General features: G+C 36.8%; 1 protein-coding gene across 1 annotated transcript in view; it reads left to right on the top strand.

Moving 5' to 3' along the window:
* ptprt (protein tyrosine phosphatase receptor type T) overlaps positions 1-22752 on the top strand; it is a gene marked incomplete at its 5' end in the record, with an annotated part of 182892 nt that overhangs the window by 126105 nt on the left and 34035 nt on the right. The window contains 5 exons of the mRNA XM_079459741.1: positions 3182-3214; positions 8074-8103; positions 11043-11194; positions 15322-15399; positions 16449-16484. Coding sequence (XP_079315867.1) covers positions 3182-3214; positions 8074-8103; positions 11043-11194; positions 15322-15399; positions 16449-16484 — 329 coding nt within the window. The remainder of the gene's footprint in view (positions 1-3181; positions 3215-8073; positions 8104-11042; positions 11195-15321; positions 15400-16448; positions 16485-22752) is intronic.

Genomic DNA, 22752 nt, shown 5'->3' with positions numbered 1-22752 from the left:
TGTTTTTAGTTTCTTATTGGCCGTATTGTCTGATCAACAGGATGTGTTTGTAATGAATTCCCAATACTATTTTGCCAAAAATCTGTACTAAAAACAGTTTGCATCATTTGAAACAAAAATAATCGGTTACTACAAATTTAGCGATTGCTTATTGCTTCACTCCAATGATAAAGCTGATGATGAGTATGCATTTTAGCGTAAAGGTCCAAGGACCGTAACTATAATGTAAAGATGCTACGATACAAAAGTTCTCCACCGATAGCCGATTATTCAGAGGGATATCTGCAGTAACGTTCTAAATGTTATTTATTCATTTATTCACTATTTATATTAAACATCAAACTGGTGATGTTTCTTAAGGTTTTCTATATACAGAACACAAATTCCTTGCATTTTTCTAGTCCTCTTTTAATTGACAGGATATAATGGCCCTGATCATCGACTGTTTTTAAACTATCGGCAAATAGTGTGAAAATATCAACCGATACCGATTTTTGGCCGATATATCGGTGCATATCTAATAAAAAAGATAACTATAATGAAAACTGTCCACACCAATGGAAGATTAAGTTGTGTACGATTTCATGCTGCAGTTCACACTTTAAATGTGCCGGCCCTTTAAATTTGAATGAATGTTGATTGGCTATCAATGTTTTCTCATTCATAAACGGAAAACAAATCACTCTGGATGTGATCAATGATATCATTCTTCTGCATTTATATACTCCATGATTCTCTCCAATTTTTAACCATATCTAAAACTTAATCTTTAGTTAGCATCTTTGCCTTATAGCTTGAATTTTACTTTGTTTCAAAAATCTGATTTGCTCACAATAGCAAGGTGATAACCTGGATGTTAATTTGAGTTTGAGGCACATTGCCTATGTGAGCCCCAGCCGGAAGTACAATAGCGGTTAAATTAATAAGCTCTATAATTACTATGAATTGTAAAAGAGAGCTTGTCAGCACCATTGTTAATGTTTTAATGCTATTTGGAACAGGGTGAATTGAAGCATAATGATAGATTTTGCTAATAAAAGAACAGAAATCAAAAGGTTAGCCGTGAATAATCTGTGGCACCGAGGCACTTCTGGTACTTATAGAACAGAAGTTTGAAGTAGGCTCCACTCTTATATACGGTAATAATAGCTTGTGCCTTTTTTCTTTGTAATTTCTCAGTTGCATTCTTGAGACATAAGTTATAGGCAGATACTGTACAGTAGCCCCACAAGTCTGTGTTCTCAAATAACTCATGAGTAAAAAATATAAAAAGTTAACTTTTACTTGTAGGCATTCAGGATTCTGGTCCAGAAATATAGCAAACTGTGTTGCGCTCTCCATTGTATGTTTGATAATCAATATTTACTGATTGATTTGCTCAACATGGGAAATACGTCTGGGAATACATTAGAGACCCAACTAGAGTTTAGTTAAAATAGAATCTTTCAAAATGTATTTCAAAGCACTGTTTTATGCGTACCATTGCTTCGATTCTTGTGTAGAAGGGTTTGAAACGTAGTATTTAAGAATTCTCTAGACTTTAAAAAAGTAAATGTATTCCATCTGCAACGATTGTAGATTTGCATCCTAGTTACATGACAACATACTCAAAAATGGCTTGTCTTTTAACTTTGATCATTCATATTTTAGCCGGTGACACAAATGGTTAAGTCAGACGATGATGTCTCATGAATTTCAGCGTTTTACACGTTTCTACGTCATCATGAATTATTTGTATGGCAAAAAATGCTCGTAGGCTCATAAACTATGCTTTTTCATCTGTTGAAATTTGAGTAAAGCATGTTTTCGAAAGGCAGGAGAGATGGACTTCATTTTTGAACTATAATAACACAGGGATGAATGGAGTGGACAGGCTGGGTCTAATGGCAAATTGATGTTTTACTTCTAGGTAATAAAAAGTCCCCCCAGGCATCTTTGACCAAGTCTGGAATAGATTCAGATTAATAATGTATGACTCATGTATCTTTTAAAAGTTGCAATTGTGGCATTTGGCCGTCTTCTTTTTTCCACGGGAGATTTGGCTCTGTTGATGTATAATTTGGACACCTAGATATACTTATCCGGAAAGGATTTTGTAGAATTGATGGCGTTATTTTATGATCCTGTCTGCTGCCTGTTATGTACAAGAAGATGCTTTTCCCAAAAAATAAAAAGAAATGCATCTTGTAACCTGTCAAAAGTGTTGGCATTGTTTGCATGTTAAATATAAAATTAAAGTACAATTAGAAATTATGTAAGGAAAAAATTTACAATTTATATACATATACAGTATATTATATAAATAAATATATATATATTGTATTGCACATTTTTTCCTTAAAGAATTTCTAATTGTTCTTTTAATTAGTATTTTCCTTTTTACTTTTGATGTTTTGTGCGGTTACCAGTATTTAAATAATAATGAGAAATACAAATTGTGACAAAGTTTCATATCTTTTTATATTTTTATGATATTATAAACTCTAACCCGAACCAAAAATGGCTGGCTTACAGTTGGAGGCTATTAAGCTGGAATAGGAAGAAACTAACATGACAATAACAAAAAACATATCACGTTTAAATATTGCGGGTTTGTTTTCAAAATTCACATCTCAAATGATATATTTTCTTAGAGAAGAAATATTCAAATGTCGTTTTTTTATTTTACTAAATTAGAAATAGGACACAGGGCATTTTCATGGTTGTTTTTATGGCAGATTCATTCTGCTCCTAAATGTGCTTTTTAAAACAGGCCTCACAATAATGTCAGATTTGATGTAATTCTCAAGTCTACAGTAATATTATGAAATTGGCAAATACAGTAACTGGAGACATTTCTGACGGCAAAGTTTTTGCCCGTATCATATATTATGACCTGTATTATAAACCTTCTGTTTTATAATGCCTAATGTGATTTACTGACACATTTGTCTGGAACATTTTCATCTCCACATTCACCTGCTCATTCAAGCTTCTCCATTTCTGCTAGTGTGAGATGAGTTCAGATGAGATGCATGCAGCGCAGTATACATTTACTCAGTGTTTGGCCGACCACAGGAAAGATTCTCTATTATAAACTGATGCTATAAAGGTGATAGTGTGTATGTGTGCGCCGGTGTGTGTATTAACCTGTAGACTCATACCCTGTCTTTATTCCTCTCTTCTGCACTGCGTCTGCTAGAGAAATCCACACCTGGAGAACTCTAAGTGTGGGGTATTGTATGTTTAATTCTAGCCACAGTATGCATTCACCGCCTGTTCGCGCACCATTTTCCTTTATTATTTGATCCCATTTGTGACATTTTTTTATTTTATTGACATGTTTTATTGTAATTTGTTTGTGTTAGTTGTATTACGCAAGCTTTGTTCCAAAAATTCATCGAGCTTCGTGCAAAGCCTCCTTAGCTACCTCCCAACGTCAATGTTAAATGGTTCACCCTCTTGTCATTTCAAACCTGTATGACTTTCTTTCTTGCGCAGTACACAAAAAGAACATATTTTAAGCACTGTTCAGTTACCAACTTTCTTCAAATGATCTTCAATTTTGTCCTGTAAAAGAATGAAAGCCTCACGGGTGTGAAATGACAAGAGGGTAGGTAAATAATGACAGAATACTAATATTGTGTGAACCATCCCTTTAACCTCACGAGTCACTGCTTTGGAGCAGCATCAACACCCTATGCAAACATGCAAGAAATATTGGGTAAATTACCAGGTCATGTGTGAGATATACATCCAATGCTACCTTAGAATTTGGCATCTTTTAAGGCGGCACATTTTGGGTGCATATGATATCTAAGACTGCTGATTAGGTTGCTCATTTGTTTTTGGAACACTGCAAAACTTTTTTTTATTTGAAACTTTCACTCGCTATCAACGATGTGCATTTAAATTTTTCCTCCCATTTTATTTGCTTGCTATGCATTGTCGCCGTTAAATGTTAGCAACATCTCTGCAGTGATTTCTGCCGGGAACTTCAAAGCTGGTTCAAATGTCAACAAATTAGCATATTAAAATAAGTTTAATTTCCACAGCGAGTCACGTAGCCTGTTAGATCACCTTCTCATAAATAGCTTTAGCATGTGTCCCACGGTGCAACAATTACAGTGAAAAGGGCACTTCATGCACTCTCGTTCGCTCAAAGAGCGGCTTCAGATGACACTGCCGCAATCCAGGCTAGCTGGTAATTATTCCTCTGTAATGCTGTCACAACCCGGTCCTGTGTGCCGTTAAGCTAATATGTTGTGTTCACGAAGCAAAGCCCGATTACTCCCACGCCGTGCCACCTACAAGTCACACGGTATAGTGGATTTAGCTTGAAGCTCAGAGGTTGCCAGGTATTTTCTAGTTTTTTGTAACATTACAGAGAAGACAATATAATAGAGGTATTATAATAGAGGTGGTAAAGGTAGTTTGGCTTGGATTGCAGAGGGAAGAAAGTAATAGGCACATTATTTTATGGTTTTTGGCAGATAAGTTCATGTTGGAATTATAAAGCCAGTAAAGTGGCTCTTGAGATTCAGGGCTTTGAACCAAAAACCTGCATTGCTGGCTGGTTTATCGGGTAGGCCTATTAAGTAAAATGTTCTAATGCTACAAAAAGAGAGGTGTAACACAACGTTGGGTCGAAAAGGTACAAACCAGGCGTTGGGTTAAAAATGTACAAACCAAAACGTTGGGTTAAATGAACCCAGAAAATGGTTATATTTGAACAGAACCCAGCATTTTGGGTTAAAACCACCCAGCATAGGTACATTTTTAACCCAATGGTTGGGTTCATCGATTTTTGACCCAATGCTGGGTTGAAAATAAGACAGCATTAACCCAAAAGCATTACCTACTTACACATTTACTAGCAGCAGGTTTGTAACCGTTGTAGTATTTTGATATCTGTTAATTGGCTAAAGTTTCAGCATGTGATATAAATAAAACATTTTACTCACAGATTGCAGGTTTTCTGAGTCAATATAACTTAGACTGCCGCACACTTCGGTAACAGCAAAAGTTATTGACTTCCAAGTTTCTTAACACAGAATTAGAATGTGTACATGTTACTTACATTAATGTTGATGTATGGAAGCGTGACCCTGCACTTGTCACATGGGGTGTGTCTTGCACATGTACTGTATGGTTTAGATCAGTGATGACCTGAGAGTGATGTGATGGCATAAAACACAACTGTGTTGTACTAGTCTCGCATGGCCAGACCTTTAGACTGATAGATTGTCGAAGACTTCATTGCAGCGTTCATTGGCGAAGGACCGTCCAAGACTATTTGGAGGATTAGAAATTAAAATTCAAGTCAAAAGGCAAAAAGGAAACCTGTAGACTTGAGATGACAACTTTAAAACTACGGAAATGTTTCCAATTTTGTGTGTTGTATGCATCAGACATTCAGTCAACAGTCTGTGGGTGTGATGTTAAAGGCTGAAGTGTTCAGAAAGTTGAGCATTTGTATTCAGCATGTAGAAGTATCGTGGGGTATTAATATGGCAGTATTTCGGACCATGCTACATGTTTCTTTAATATTTGTATAGGTTAGCCATACATACAAAATGTGTATGTGTCTGGGTCGGGGTAATGTAAAATGATTGATAAGTTTATGTTGTTGTTTTAAAAGGTGCTTAGTTTACCATCTTCAAATTTAAGAGGAATATACGAGTTTGTGTTAAGTTTAGTATTTAGTAACTATAATTAGATTAAAAAACATTGGTATATCATTATTTAGATAGCTAGATAAATGTGTGTGTGCGTGTCTGTGTGTTTACTGTATGCGTTACGAAGCCTGAACGGATGAATAAAGAACAAAAAAATCTAGAGCACTTATTTTGCCGTCATCTTGGTCCCACCCCGTAAAGTTGCTGCACAAACTCATAGCACGCATAACATCACAACACACTTTCTCCTCACGCCAGGAGCTCGTTTGGTTTCAGGAATGATGATAAATCACGGACAGCCCCAAAAATAATAAAAGGGCCACTTATGCCGCGGTAGCTCCTCGCAGTTCTACTCTATTAATATTTATGGCCACCTTCGCTCGCTGCTGCGCTCTTCACTTCACTCTCTTTTATTAATATCATCAGAACAATGTCAGCAGGCCGCTTTAAAGGGCCATTGAGATGAAATGGCCAAAGATGGATGCGCCCGCTGCATATGCATGCCGACTGTACGCATCTGTTTCAGCACTGTCAGGCGCACGCAAAGCACATGCGCCACAAGGGCCCGTATCCAAACTGTGTTTTTATTGCCTACAGAGAAGTCACAGGGTCATTAATTATATATTTACTTCAGTGCTGCTTTAGAGATGAAGTGAGCGGTTTCGCAGCCATTACTCGCTTCTATAAAATAGGAAATATGTGACTTGATGCAAGTGAATAACTCAGTCGGATGCGAGATTACTGTAGCATGTTTGTGTCACTGTAAAGCTGTAAAGCAAAGTGGCATATTTTAAAAGGTAAACGGTTTGCAAAAAACACACATTTTTTGCTGCCATCATTTTGTTTTTACAATCACATTGGCTTTACAAGACATTTTGCCGTAGTATTTTTATTAATTTAAAAACTATTTGAAAATGTTATTTTTTACTTTTTACATTACTAAATAGCATCAAAAATTTGCTATTTTAAAATTCATTTTTATTTCAAATACCATTTTAAAATAAAAGATCATCCTAAGTAGAAGTTTCAGCCACCGTCGCTGGTTTTAAAATTACAGTAATATACTTTTTCTAGATTCTAGTGTTTTTTCCTCTAGAAAAAAAGAATTTGACTTAATATTTTTTGTTGTTTTTTGGTTGCACCTCCTCTTTTTGTTAGCTGAGCATCTCTTGTCAACTTTTAATTCAATTCAGCGTGCAGGCAGGAAGTATGCATCCATGAAGGCGTTAATTAACAAGTTTACTTCACTTGCATGTCACCACCAATATTACAGTTAATCAAAACGCCATTAACGGATACCATCTGGTCTTTTTTATGCGATCAGGTTCCTAGCGCTGTCCTAGCTTAGCGCATGTCATATCCGCTTGTCTTTACCGGAGAAGAATCGGTCCGCAGAGACGGCATAATCAAGACGCGCTGATGACAGGGCCTCATTTTGGAGAGCCGAAAAGCGATACGTTCACCAACTGCTGTCTGTATCTCTCGTCCCTCTTTGTATTTCTGACTCTTTTGGTGTCATAACGATTCAGTATGTCTGTAAAACACCCACCATTTCAGTCCGTCCCTGTAGCTGTCCACACACATCCACCTTCTCTTTGTTTTCTCTCACTCCACGCATACATTTTTTCACTTGAAGGGAAGCCAGATGTGCAATTTCATCCATTTCATGTACAGTTTCATGCTCATGTTTACAGATTTATGGACCAATTCATCTGAAAATTAAAAAGGGTTCGTTATTTACTAACCCTTGTGTTGTTCCGACCGCCATTATTTTTTATGTGGAACACAATTGTAAAACTGCTCTTTTATTTACACCGAAAGATAAGCTGTCAAGCTCCAAAAATGACATGAAACACCACACAAGCCACATGACTCCATATGACACAAAGCTGAGAAGACAAACTGGAATACAATGCATGAAAATGGATTTCCTATGGTGTCTTTCAGTTCTAGCAAGACTGAGATGGTCAAAGTGAACTGTTGTGGTTTGGAAACGAGCCACGTACACATTCTTCCCATTTTTTTCTTTTGTGTTCCGCAGAAAAAATGATAACGGGCGGGTTTGGAACCACATGGGGTGAGTAAATAATGGCACAATATAAATTTTTGGATGAGCTTATCTTCGACTGATAGTTTCACAAGTATTACTCACTGTTACTGCTTTAGATGAGATATTTTTAAAGCCATGTGTACCTTGAGCCACCCAGCATCAGTTAGTGGAAATTTGGACGGCATACCATTCATATATTAAATAAAGCATTCCAAGTTATCAGTAGCACACAAGACAGCTGTAGATTTCATTATTTTTATCATTGTCTTGTATCATTATTTACAAATCCAATCACTAATCAATGTGTTTGTCCTTTTTTGGCTTGCTTTTATTTCATTTTGGTTTATTTTGTTCTTGCTGCTTCAGAAGAAATGCGTATTCCTATTCGTATTACCTGTAAGTAGCATTAAATACAGAATATCTATAACATGAACAATCCCTGTTACATTTACCTGCTTTTCTGTGAAGTACTTTTACATTTCTGAGGGGTATCTTTGGACCTTGAGTTAACATTTTCATTACAGTCAGAAAATGACAGAATTATTATACAATATAAATGACAAATAATCGTCGGCTCATAAATCTCTCGACTTTGCCATGGTGAACAAAGCTGCTTAAAAGAAAGATTTTATCAGTTTTCTACCTATTTTTTGCTTCTGCCCTACATGCTGTTGAATTGAAATTTTAGCAGTCGTACAGTTCAAACTGTCTTTGTGTTTAGCTGAATGGATGTGGCTCTATCTTTACCTTATTATTATCGACTATTTCTACTTTTTCCTCAAATCCACTAGGACCGCTATGATATTCCTTTTTGTCACGCTTAAACAATTCTCTGCCACGTCAGCTGTTACGCTCGCCTCAGCATTTTAGCGCGAGGGGTTGTTTAATTTTCTCTCCGAGTGACAGAGCCTTGCTGCGGGATGTTTACCTCGCATGTCAAAGGATTAAAAAGCTCAAATTCACAGTTGGACTTACCATGTGCAGTCTTAGCGTCTACTCACTCCTGAAATATAGATGAAAGAATGAACGCAACCAGGAGGACTTCTTTCAGTAGTTTGCTACCTGAGAGAGCTACAGGCTAACCGCTATGACATGACACGAAAGCTAGTGAAGTGGTATTCATATTTAATGTGGTTATTTATGGGTGTGATTTTGAGTTTTGTTGTCAAGTTGCATGTTGAAGTCAACACATTGAGGTTTTGTAACATCATTCAATTAATGCCTTTTTACTTCTATCTTCGTCCAGTCACATAATGTGCAACAAGACAGCTAAATTTCAATTGAAATACTGACATATAAGAAAAGTCCTTTATTTCACATTTACTTATTTATTTACAAATATGTGACCCTGGACAACAAAACCAGTCTATGGGTCTTATGGGTCCATTTTTCGATCATGAGATCTTTACATCAACTGAAAGCTGAATAGTTAAGCTTTTTATTGATATATGGGTTGTTAAGATGGGACAATATCTGGTGGAGATACAAGAGTGTAAAACTCTTCTTTATGGAACATGATCTTTACTTAATATCCTAATGATATTTGGCATAAAATAAAAATCTATAATTTTGACCCACACAATGTATTTTTGGCTTTTACTAAATATTTTCCCGTGCTACTTAAGACTGGTTTTGTGATCCAGGGTCACATATATAATTTTAGTTTTGTTTGTTTTGTTTCTTGAAAAATCTGATTCACCTTGTGTTTTGTCTTTACACCCATGCTATCTCTCTCTCTTCTACTCTCTCTCCATTACAAGACAACATGAACAAAGTCAAGGCTATAAAGAGGGTTTATAGTGTCCTAACCACAGGACAGTGTTAACTTTTAATGAAGTGCTTTTTCTGATATTCATTAAATAAGGATTATCTATAGTTTATTGCCACTTACAATATGAGCAGAATTTGGTGCTCCAAATGGGATTCATTACGCTGCCATTCAACTGATTTTATTATTTGATGGGTTTTGTGTCATCAAATGTTCCTGTGACCTTTAGGGCACATTGAGGTACCCTAACTTGGTAATTTAAAATGATTCTTGGCACATTTCTTGTGCCATACTAGATGTTTGTAGCACACAGGAGTTTGAAATATAAAAATAAAATACGACACATGCTGCTGTAGAAATAGGTGTTTTAGGACAAGAACACTGTTTTTCATCTTTTTTAAGCAATGTGCCCACATTGGTTGTCGGAACAGATTGTGTGTCTTGCACTTTATCAAAAACAATTTTATTACTTTATAGCAATTGCATTGATGAGTTAAGATGAATGTTTTTCAACTTTTAAGGTCTCTACTGTTTCTCTTTTATATCACATCCACCAAAATTCCAACATTTTTGGGAATACCATATGTGAACTTGAACCTAAGCAACTCCAATTTCAGAGGTTGTCCTGGTCTTTAAGGAAGCTAAAATATTATATATTTTTCTATAAAAGTATTTTCCGGATTCCCAGAAGAGAAAATTACAAAACGTGGAGTTATTTTTAAGCTGAGGCCTGCAGGAGAAGGGAGCACATATTGAGGTCAAATGCTGTTTTATTGAACCTAGAGTCATTTTATTGGGATAACTCTCCAATCCACCGGTGACGATTATACCTTCCTTCAAGATCAGTGCTATAGGGTGTGCTAAGACTTAAGCTTATCAACAGCTGCGCTGTCTGTACCACATCAAGGTTTTTGACACTTTTATGTGGCGGTGAGCGGTGGGACTGTAAAGGATTAGTGGACAGGGTAAAACAGAATTGGGTGATGTTGGAAAATGTGTTGATCACTTGCACTCTATGAATACTGAAGCATTACTTGAGTTGATGACATCAGAGCTACTGAAAGTGCTCATTGGACGAATGAATTCAGACAAAGAAAAAATATTTTATTACTGTAATGCCTTGCAATTGTAATTGTAATTTATTGTAGATTGACTTTTTATAGAATAACTTTGCCTGGCTTTGTTCTACATGGCAATGTTGTGACTTTTCTGTGCCTTGATTTCACTCCTTTTTTTTGGTCTGGCATATATCACTGCAGAATATGAATAACAGATGTCAATTTTTGGTAAAATCCTGTTGTCTATGTGCTCTGTATCTATCTGTATGCTTTTGTCTTGTATTCTCTGTCTTAATGTCATGTTTTGGCAATGCTGTGCTGTGCATATTCATATCTAGCCCAAAATTGGCAAGACCATTGAAAATCAAATGTATCACAATAGATATACCCGTACTCAAAACATTGTGATGAATACAGCTAGAGTTTCCATCTTAAAGCATTTCCTAGACACTGAAGTGTATAGACTTGATGATATGTATGAACGTGTCCTGTTGTGAATGGATTTGTAGGAAACTGGCTAAAAAGCAGAAGGAGACGGCCAGCAGCAGTACACAGAGGGAGATGGGGCCCGTCAGCACAGCGGATAAAAGCACAGGAAAAGTCAGCACTCTTCATAAGGACGATCCGTTCTCCACCAGCAGCCAGGACCTCAACGGATTCTGTGAGTTCAGCAAATATGTGACTTTGTGATTCCGCTGCCCTGCCTTTTTTATCATCTCGAACAAATATTTCAATCTGCTATAGTTACAGGAGGTATTAGAGAGGAAAGTTGGCATTCAGTGAATGAAAGAAAGAAGAGATTAAAAAATAAGCAATCATATGAATGAATGATATTTATTCCACTTTTATTTATTTCCATTTGATTTATTTCCACATTCATTCATGGATATATGATTGTTTTCCTACATTTATGTATTTCTTAATCTGTATGCTACTGAGTGATGGCGTGTTTCACCGCAGACATTAGTAATCGATCTCAGAGTGGCGGTGTCGAAGCGTTGAGGCCACAGGTGTCCCTGTGAATGAAACGAGGTTGACGAAGCTGCATAGAGAAGGCAATCTAGTCATTAAATATCACGAATGTGCGAGTCTCATCGACAAACAACTAAAGCTCTTATCAGCTCCATCCAGCGCTTTTACATTAAATGTAATTACTAGTGGATTATTGCACGTGCTTCTATGTCCAAGTGTCTTCTAGTAGACCTGTTTTTGTGCAGTTCTGTTCATGTGTGCCAAGACATTTTAGAAAAATCTCGACCGGATAATGTTTACGGCCATGTCCATAATAAAGAATATGTAGGATATGTGTGGTTACCCTATCTTCATACAGTTAGGGTGATATTTAATGACTAGGTTGCCTTCTCTATGTAACTTGGTCACACCAAAAGGTGTCCCTGTAGACTCAAAGCTTCGGCACCGCCGCTCTGAAATCGATTGCTAATGTCTGCGGTGAAACACGCCCCCACTCATTAGCAAAGCTAATGACAAAGAATAACAAAAAGAAATACATAAATACATAAATGTGAAACAAAATAAATGTGGAAAAATATATAATAACACACAAATAAGGAGATAACAGTATAAATACTAATTTATTTTAACTTTTTACATTTCTTCATGGATTTATTTATTTATGTATTTATTTATTTTTAATTAAGGCAGGTTTGGAATGTAAATGAAATATATACCATAAAATGTGGTGGTAACAATTTACGGATAGAAGAATGAAGAAATGACCAAATTATTACCAAATGAATAATGATTTAACAATTGATATCAAGAAAGAAATGAGCAAGTGAACAAATGAATGAATGAACCAGAATTATTATAGTTTTGATTTCAGTTTTATAAATATTTAAATTAGCTTTTATTTTTAGATCTATAGTTAGAGTTATAGTATATAATTTTGGAATAATTTTTTGCCATCTAATATTTTATTTATACGTTTTTTATGTTAATATATATATATATATATATATATATATATATAGTGCATTTTTCCTTTAGTTAAGTTTTTCCATGAATATTTGATTTGATTTCAATGAACAGAGACATTTTCAAAGTTTTCATTTTTGTTAAACTAAAATAACCTTGGAATGAACAAACAAAGACACGAATGTATGAAAGAATGAATATACTAACGAATGAATGAATGAATCAACTAGCTAATGAATAAACGAACAAATCCATTTTTAGCATTCTTGTACAAAGTTGAGAAGCAGTAGTCACATTCAGAACTTTTTTCTAGCATTGGTTTCCAAAGCCAAAGTCCACAGGTCAGGTAAGAGCAACATTCTCCAAATACCACGGTCTCCTTCCACCAATCTCAGGAGCCATTACTGCAATCACGCGAGCTTCCTCCTCGTGCCGCTATCATGTTAATGAGCTCGGAAAGGGCCTAAAAGGGGTCAAAAGGGTTCAACGATCTGTCGTTTTACTTAACTCGCCATTCTCCCTGATTTTCTATACAAAACCATCCGTCAGGAAACCCAACCATAGGTCGGCCGGTGTCTCACGCTTGCTTTCCAGAGATCCGCGCATTGACTGGCGCTGAGAGCTATTTTGGATCCGAACAACATGGAACCAGCCGCTCTACATATCAAGAGGCTTGGCCATTGAGTTGCTGGTTTAAAAGGCGCTGGAGAGAAAAATAGCGAGTGGCATTTGGACTTTTTCTTTTTTTCGCTTTCATTCTCACTTTTAAGTGGGGTCTGGCATGCTGTGAAGCGGCTGTAATTAGGAAGGGTCTTTCTTAGTCGCTTTCAACACCAAATGTCACTGTGGCCTTTGTGTACAGAATCATTTGAATAGATCTGGAGTACGAAGAAGAGGCAAGGAGAGAAAGAGCAAGAGAGAGAGAGGCGTGTTACGCGTAATGATCATATTTATTTCATTTAAAATCAACACTGATTGACCAAGCATTTCGCACGGTTCGTTTTTTCCAAATGGCCGAAGTGAGAGCAGCAAATGCAGCTTATTTATGTGCTTGTTTTGGAGTATTTCAAGCACGGAGTAATTGCAGACCATAATAGTATCTGTTGCTTGTTTCTAATGGTCCGAGAGTCGACATTACGGCACAGTGCAAGATCTTTATTATAGACATGAATCTCAGCTCTCGAGTTGAAAATAATTCAGAGCTCAGCCGTAATTGCTGTTAGTGAGAAGTTCTTTAAAAAGAGTGTTGAAATAATGGGATGCACAACTTTCCAAGACTTTCAGCCTGGGCTTTAGAAAGCTTGCCTTGTTTTTAATGTGTTTTTGTGTTTGACCTTTTGGCTGCATTTATTGTAAGGATGGAGAGGTGGAGATAAACATGCGGAGTGTGCCAGAAAATTGCATTTTATTGGGTGTGATGAGGGTCGGGGAGGTTACGATTGGTCCGAGAAAGAGGAAGAGATAATGATGCGATCCAAACTCGGCAGAATCTGTAGAATATTGCCATTTTTACATTGATATTAGTGGAAACAAGGTAAAATGTTGCAAATCTAAAAGAACTACATTCATACGGATAGCTGAAAGCATGACGAAATTAACCAAAATTATTCATAAACAACACACTGTGCGGGTACAGTATATCCAGAACTTGCGTTCGCCAGAATGCACGTGGTCCTTTTCACCCCATACTGTAAATGTCATTTTTTCTCCCTTACATCCAAACCTTCCTCTCATGGGCTCCACTGTTACACATTATTTCTATATCAAGGCTTTTAGAAGATAATTCAGCGTATATATGTGATATTCACATCCAAACTCGCCATTTCAAAAGTATTACCATTTAAATGAACAGAGAGACACCTGCCTCTCACCGCTTTCTTTATTCAGCCTTTCCAAACCCCAACAGCTCCTTTTGCTGTGAAAGCCATTTTTGCTCCACGGAGAGCAGAGATCCTGGTGCTAGTGCACGTGTATGAGAATTGGGGGATTTGTGTGAAATGGCGAGATGGGTGATTGTAATGGAAAGTAAAAAATGATATTGGCTATAGCAGAGGGTAAAAGAAACATCTGAAAAGTGTGGTGAGACTGGACTGCATTGCCTTCTGCTTAATTTGCATAGCTTTCCTTTTGTTTTTAGTGTGTCACTAGAATTTTGTCTTTAAATATTGAAGGTCTGCACATTATTTAGAAATATCTTGATTTCAAATATGTGTGGGTAGATGTACAACATTTTCAATGGCATTTAAAGGTCTTGTTGACTCCAGCAGTCGCTAAGTGAAATGTCTGTTTGGTGGAAGTGACCTACACATTCTTTCTAGTGCTTTTATATGAGTTCACATAAAAACATTTTTTTGGAATAAATTAATGAATTAACAAGATGCCGCAGTCCTGTTACTTTTGGGGAAAAGTGCAACGCTCAATATGGCCGCTCTAGTGACAGTAGCCCCGCCTTACAGTTAAAAAAGAGCCAATCATTAGTCACTAAAGGAGGAGCTCTGTACATGTGATATACTTTATGAGATACAATTGAACCACATTTGTTTAATAAAAAATATTTAATCGGTTGATGAGTTTGTGATTGACACAGGGTTGGCAAACAGTTTTGGTAACTGTCATCCACATAATATCGCAAACGATTAGTCATTTGACCAGTTTATTAACCCATCACCAAATTTTTACTACGATGATTTTCTCCACAGTGTTACATTTTTGCTTTACCATGCACAGTTTGTATGTGTTGTAAGGCTATGTGAATCTGCAGTGTAATGTGGCTGCTATTATGACTAGTAATAATCCAGTAGTGATGTACTGTATGTTAGGGTATTGTCTAAGTATTCCTTCTCTCTTTCCCAGCATCCTCCTCTCCGTGTTCCTTCTCCATTCAGGGTAAAGCCCTGCAGAGTAAAACGCTCATCAACTCGTACTACTCAGGTAAGCAACGTGTTTTCGATCATGGTAATGTAGAGGTCAAATATCTACACTGGTAGTCCAAAGGCTGTAGGTTTAAATCCCACCGGGGTTCCATCAGCTATCGCCATCGAATATGCTCTCACAGATCTTGACAAAAGACTTCACCACAGATTAATGTCTTTCACAGTTCTTCACATGGCGCGCCCTTTGTGTGTTTTGGTCATTAATGATTTTGGCTAGTTTGATTGTTTTTAGCTATGAAATGTCATTTTAGCAATGAAAGTGTAGTTGGTACTGTATTATGGTTCAATTACCCATTGCAGAAAGGGCTATCAAAACATTTGTCAAAGGTGGACAGTATTGATGTTATTCCAGTGCATTTTAACATACTTTTTTGTACTTTATCAAAATGTTTTTACCTCACTGAATGATAGACCTCTCCAGATGATGTAAGCAACACTGGTCTTGAAGAACTTCCTGTTTTAGTTCTTTTACAATACACGAACATTTGAACAAAATAGAACCAGCTGATTATTTGTAACTGATTTAAAATGTTAAACTAATATCTTTAAGATTTACTAATAATAATTAAAACTAAAACCAGACGTTCTTCTGGACCTGTGTTTTCAAAGTGGTGTTTCTCGCAAAGTGGTGTATAAAGCATATATCATACTTATTCCTTCAATACATTCTTTGATAAATTCATGTTGATTTTTGTATATTAAAAATCTAGTACTTTCTTTACTCGAATATTTTGTGAAAGTAAGATTTTGAACATACTTAAGTATTAAAGGTAAAAAAAAAATGCAGTTATATTCTCCCAAATATAACAATTCTGTTATCACTTACTCATATCAAACTCATACTTGATATCATCCCAAAACTGTATGACTAGGTTTCTATAATGAATTATTTATGAATATGCGGTTGGTGGATTCAGTGGCTGTACAGTACATTATGACTCATAGCTGGGCCAAGATATCTAATAGCAACTCTCTTCAACAATACTTGTGTGAACATTTATGTCAAAACAAAATATGTTTTTCAGCTTTGTCTCTTTTGATTTGCAGTTTCTAAGGAGCCTGTTCCTGCCACGACATCCATAGGTAAGCGTAATTTTTCTTCTACCACTAATAAACCATTTTATTTGCGACTAATCGTGCAATAAACTACCTGTTCATCTCTGATGTAAAGGTATAAGGAAGCTCTATAGTAGGTTAAACTAGTCCTGGAATAAACCAGCATGCTGTGATTTTGTGTCTCTCTTAAACATCTTTTAGTCATAATGTACGGGTTCAGATGATGAAAGATCATAACATTGACCTTTGAAGACACAGCTAGGCTCCATGTACTCTCTCCCATCTGAGGAAATGATTTGCAGCTTGTAGTGTCGGTGCAGCTGAATGTGGTTTAAGTGTTGGTGTGGGCGTCGTCCTCGCGTCGATGCGTCCATCTCATGCTGGGTGAGATTAGAGGAATGAAAGCCCTCTGTCAGATCAAACAAAGTCTATGTTTATATCCAAATGTGTGGAAAGTGATTTGAATCAGATCATCAGTCGTCTGAATGCTAATGTTCAGATTTGGCACATCAGTGTGTGACACACACACACACACACACACACACACACACACACACACACACTCCTACACACTCTTGTGTCTTTTCAAAGGCAGATTGACCATTTCACAGCCAACTCCAAAAGCTGATAACGAAGATAACAGTAATGCCATCATTTTAGCATTTTACCCAAAGTTAGTTTCTTCTTTCTTTCTTTCTTTCTTTCTTTCTTTCTTTCTTTCTTTCTTTCTTTCTTTCTTTCTTTCTTTCTTTCTTTCTTTTTTACTTTCTTTCTCTCAAGATGCAAGATTCAAAAAGGTTTATTGGCATGATAAAATAGTTTTTACATTGCCAAATCACAGAAACATTCAATATAAAACGTTTTGACACAGATACAGCTTAGGAAAAAAGTTAGGGAGAAAATAAGTGTCTGTATATAGACATCAATATAAAAAGGAAATCCGTTTTTGTCTCTCTCTCTCTCTCTCTCTCTCTCTCTCTCTCTCTCTCTCTCTCTCTCTCTCTTTCTTTAGGGGGCTTTAAAGTTTTAAAGCTTCAAACGCTCAGATTGAAATATTTACAGAAAACTTTGAATTTTGTCAATGGCAAACATTTGGATTGTTACAAATGGTTAGAAAAGGGTTGAAAAATGATTAGAAATATATTTAAACAATGGAAACACTTCTGTTGTGTTGGCATACTCACCCTTTTGAGGATCTGTTGAAGAAATATAAAACACAGGCACATTTCTGTCGTGACAGTAAACTACGCTATTTTTGCCGGTCACGCAAAGCCTCCCGCCATAGTCCCATTCTTCAGGAGATATTGAAAGCGTTCTTTAAAGGCGGGTTTTGAGAGAGGATTTCTGATGGATATCTTGGTGGGCTCGGGGCTTAGAGTCAGTGCAGAAGCTCATTTCAAAGGTTCGCTCTGAAAGGCTCGGATGCAGGGGTCTCTAAACACGCACCTCTGATCCTGACACTTTCTAGTGGGGGTTTGAAAACTCCTGTTTTAAGCCGTACGCTCGGCAGCTTGGGCTGCAACTCGCCCAAACACACTCACTCAATGGCAATAAACCTCTAAGAGCAAACGCATTTACAGAGGTTATGAAGGTGGAGACGGCTGCTTTATGTGAGGGGAAGAGAAAAATCAAGACAGAGGTAGAAAAGAGCACACAGATGCCACAACGAACCTTGCCTTGAAACACCGGCTGGCATTACGTGGGTTGGAGGCGTTTATTGATCGTGGCAATGAATTTGTACTGTAAGATGTTTGTGCATTGGAGGTGATATATGCCACGATTATTTGCTTCCTACATTCAGAGTTTGAGGTTTTCTCACAGACATCTGGCCTGATCCGGCAACGGATAGAAAGGAAACAATAGAAGTCAAAATTGTGTTTCAGGGATTTATTTCTGCGTAAATGAAGGTCATTGTTGTTATTTCCCTCAGCATGTGTCTTCCCTTAAGAAAGAAAAATCAAAATGAGATGTCTTTGATATTTTAATGATTCCTTCTAGACATTAAATGGAGAGCGAATGCGCCACCTCTAGATACTCAGAATTAAAGTATAGTTTGCCCAAAACTGACATTTTTGTTGTTATTTACTGATGTTTTTCGACTTATACATGTTATAATCAAATAATAGATTCTTTTATTTTTATACACCAGAGCCATTTGTATGCCTTCTGGACTATTGAAACGCATTGCATAAGTAACGTGGAGTTATTTAAATTTGGCTGGTTTTCTTGAGTCAAAAATATAAAGCACACCCAAGGCACTAGATACAAAACGATGTTCAACAGAGGCTTGCCGGCAGTGTTATAAGGATTGATTTTGTAAAGAAGAATTGGAAAGGCAGAGCGATAATATCACATAAGAAATACAGCCACCTGTACAAGCGGAGATAAAAGAATCAGACATTTAAATGAGAAAAAAGAGCATTTCAATCTGTTTTATAGACTTCATTTCTTTCTCCGGTCATATATCTACAGACGCTCCCTGCTCGATGATGTTGAGCTGAGATTACGAGGTTCAGAAAGACCGGTGGCTCCCTCATCATTTATAAACCTGCCTGTTATCCGGGGCCTTTCAGTTCATTTATAGGCTATCGATCAGGCGGCTAGATGAAGCTCCAAAAATCGCATGCAGGGACGGTGAGAATAGAATTCAGCCGGCTGTTTTTAAAAAACATATTTCCGATCTGAGAGGTTCGTCCACACAGACTGATTTTTTTGTCCATCTGTGAGGGATGCAATGCAAAGAATGTGTTAGAAAGACAGCATGCAGAAGTCGCAGTATTATAGCAAGATAAAGAATGAAGAATGTAGATAGTAGAGAAGATTAGATATCTGTGAGACGGATGGAAGCTTAAACAGAACGGAGAACAGAGATAGAAATAGAGTGAGAGAGGCAGAGGTTTTGTTTCATGGAGGAATGATCGTTGGATATGGAGAACCCGCTCTGGGATGGGCTTGATGTTGCTGGTTAGCTACAAGATGCCTGGCGTCTCCGGTTTGACATTGAGTTTAATGACACTGCTTTTGTACAGCTTGGGAGACTTAAGGTAGTACTTAGTTACATTTAATTTAAGTATATTGCGCCTATACTAAAAAGTCTACTTGCCACGTTGCTATGTGGTTGCTAAGGCAATTTAAATGGTTGCTAGGTGGTTGTCTCAGATCTTTGGAAGTGTCTGCTCACCAGCACCTATTACCATCAGATCACATTCTACGTATACATATTAGTTCATAGTTGTATTATATTTCTTTTTCTCTTTATGTGAACAACCATAAGAGACCCTTTCCCAGATGACATTTAGAAGAAATTTACAGTATCATTATTTAGTCACCTTTGCTTTGCTGTGACTTGTCAGGTAATTATTCCTAATAGCAAACACTGTAGCAGTTTGTCATCATATAACCGGGCCGATAATTGAGGCTTAATGTGATTCTCGCTCTAATCATCTGAACGCACATAATGGGATGGAAGCAAAGCGTTTATGTAGAAACGAAAGCGCTAAGAGATAGAACAGTATTATTAAAATCTAGTTTTATTTTAAAGGTCCAATGGATGAATTTAGCGGAGGGGTTGCAAATTCAAACGGCTCACTCACCCCTCCCTTTCGAAGCATGACGGTGGTTGACACAGAACTAAGATGTTGTCACGTTTTGATAAGATTTGCAAAAACGTGAACTGTAGTGCAGTTTGTCTGTTAGGGCTACTGTAGACAACATGGAAAATTCCATTCAAGCAGACCAACGGTGTATGAAGATAGAAATAGCTCATGCTAAGATAATAAAAACATAACGCTACATAACGATTTCTGCCAATAGTCGCAAAAATTACACGCTTGACTTTTAAAGCAGCCCTAACTCTGACAGTTTCTGTTTATCTCATGTTAATCCTGAGTACTTACAGAACAGTACCGCACCCTTCATATATCTGCAGAGCCTTTAGTTTAATCACATTTATAAAAGACAGATACAGTGAAAGTGCCTTGTGCACATTTTTCTTCTCCCTCTCTCCATGGTTGATGCGTGGGCGTGCCACATGCTTTTCCGGAAGAATTGTCCAATGAGGGACTAAGAAAAGTTGTTGTGTAATGATTTTTCGTGTTTGAAAAAAAGTTTAGAAACCTGTACGAACACAGGGGGAGTGTATCCAGCACAGAAATGCTACGCAATACGTCCAACTAGTTTTTTTGACAAGTTGACCATGTTAAACACGTTTAACACTGTAAATAACTCAGAATGCATGACACAACGTTGCACCACCCCTTTAAATGTTTATAATACTGTAACATCTACTGATGCGGAAATACCGTGTAGTATAAACTGTGTAATATTGAGCTGTAAGTACACAGACAAACCCAAGACGCCTGTGTAGACTTCTCCACGATGTACTGGGTGTTTGTACATGTTTCAATGTGATCTCAGCCTATATCGGCCAATGTTTACAGAGGTGACAAGTGAACAGGGTGAAAACAAGAAGGTATGCTTTCAATTGAGTCTTTTTTTTGGTATTACGTTAGGAAAAGTCCAGGTTACCTTGTTGACTTTATTGTCTGTAACTTCCCATGTGAATATAAGTTATGCAAGAATATCATGACTAGCTTTTTGTAGCCACTTCTCTCTTTGTGAAGTAATCTATAACTGAAATGGGTGGCATGGCGATAAGAAGTCAGTTTCTTACAAGTTCACACAAGTGAACCAACTAGAAAGTGCACAGATATATTTTAAACGTTACAGTTATATGCATTGTTACATCTTTCCAACCCCAGCAAATTTGTTTTTTCATATGTATTGCCAAATACAGTAGATATTTTTACATGAGATATTTTTTGTTCAAATATATTTTGGGCTGCTGTATTTTCTGCCATATATACTTGTATATTCTAGGTGGCCTATTTCGAGGTTCATTTAATTTTGTTTCGTAATTGTTGTTTGTTTCTTTTTTGTATTTCGGTATATTGTAACTAATTTAGTATTTATCTATTATGAACGAGAATGTATATTATTAAAGGTTACATACAGTGTACAGTAAGTGTAAGTAACTAACATGTTTCAGTTGAAACTTCAAATAATATACTGTGAATTTATTTTAAGATATTTCTCTTATGTCTCTATATGTTTCCATACAGACTTTAGCGTGCTTGACAAAATCTATCCATTATGAGACTCTTTATCTTGGTTTATGAAATATTTCATAGATTCAACATTAGAAATCTTTCAAGTGAAATATATATATAGCATCCCTTACATGATGTCACCTGCCGTGTACATTTGACCGTTCGTTTCTAGGGCCCGAGTTCAATATTTCTCCTGATGGAATGTAGCAGACTCTTCTCTCCGGTCATTTTAACAACATAATACACCCACCGGGCTGCCACTTAAGAGATTCGCCCTATACAGCTGAGACGAAAACGCATGAATAATTAATTATGAAAGAACTGATAGCGACAGAGGGATGGGGAAAGCAAATGGGTTGGGGAGTAATTTGAGAGACCAAAGAGTCTCTTGTGTATACTTCTCTCTCTCTTTCTGTCTCTCCCGCACACCCTTTCTTCTTCTTTGACTGTTTGTATGTTGACTTCTTTGCCCTTAGAACAAAATGTAGTGCCATAAAAATGCAGGGTTACCTAATGGTTAGGTAAATTGTAGACAAACCCAACCATTTGGTACTGGGTTGTTCCATCCCATGGTCAGGTTAAATATACTGTATGGTCATTTATTACGGTAGGTTCATTTTTACCAATGGTTTGTCTTTATTTACCCAAATAAATAAGGATATACACATTTCATTATTCATTTTTTTGGTTTTATGTTCATAAAATCCCAACATCAAGTCTCTCACAGATACGTCTTAGGAGCTTTATTCAATGCAAATCTATTGGAGTTTAATTTTATTATTAGTGTCCTTCATGTCCGTTGTGAGAAACCATGATAAAATGAGTAATAGACATTCATATTCTCAGTTGCGTCGTTCCTGAGGCTATGATTCAGGCGTAATTGTTTTCTTAATAATACATTGTCTCCTCTAATACTTTCAACTTTCTCCTTGTGGCATTAGAAAAGCTACAGTGCTAATATGCAAAATTACTCGTATTTCACCACGCCGAAAGCAGAGATGTTTGGTGTGCATTATGAATTTTTTAGCCCGAGAAATGCTTTAAGTGCGTAATGAATTTTCAAGGCGATTAAGATGCAAATAGCCACATTAATAATTTGTGGAGTAATATTCCACCGGCTCTGCCTCTCATGACGCTTCAGGTGTTTAAAGAAGGCCGTAGGAAAGAGGTTTTGTCGTTCGCTCTTT

This window comes from Barbatula barbatula (assembly GCF_947034865.1).
Source record: "Barbatula barbatula genome assembly, chromosome: 7".
NCBI lineage: Eukaryota > Metazoa > Chordata > Actinopteri > Cypriniformes > Nemacheilidae > Barbatula > Barbatula barbatula.
This window is presented reverse-complemented; position numbering and strand designations above follow the sequence as displayed.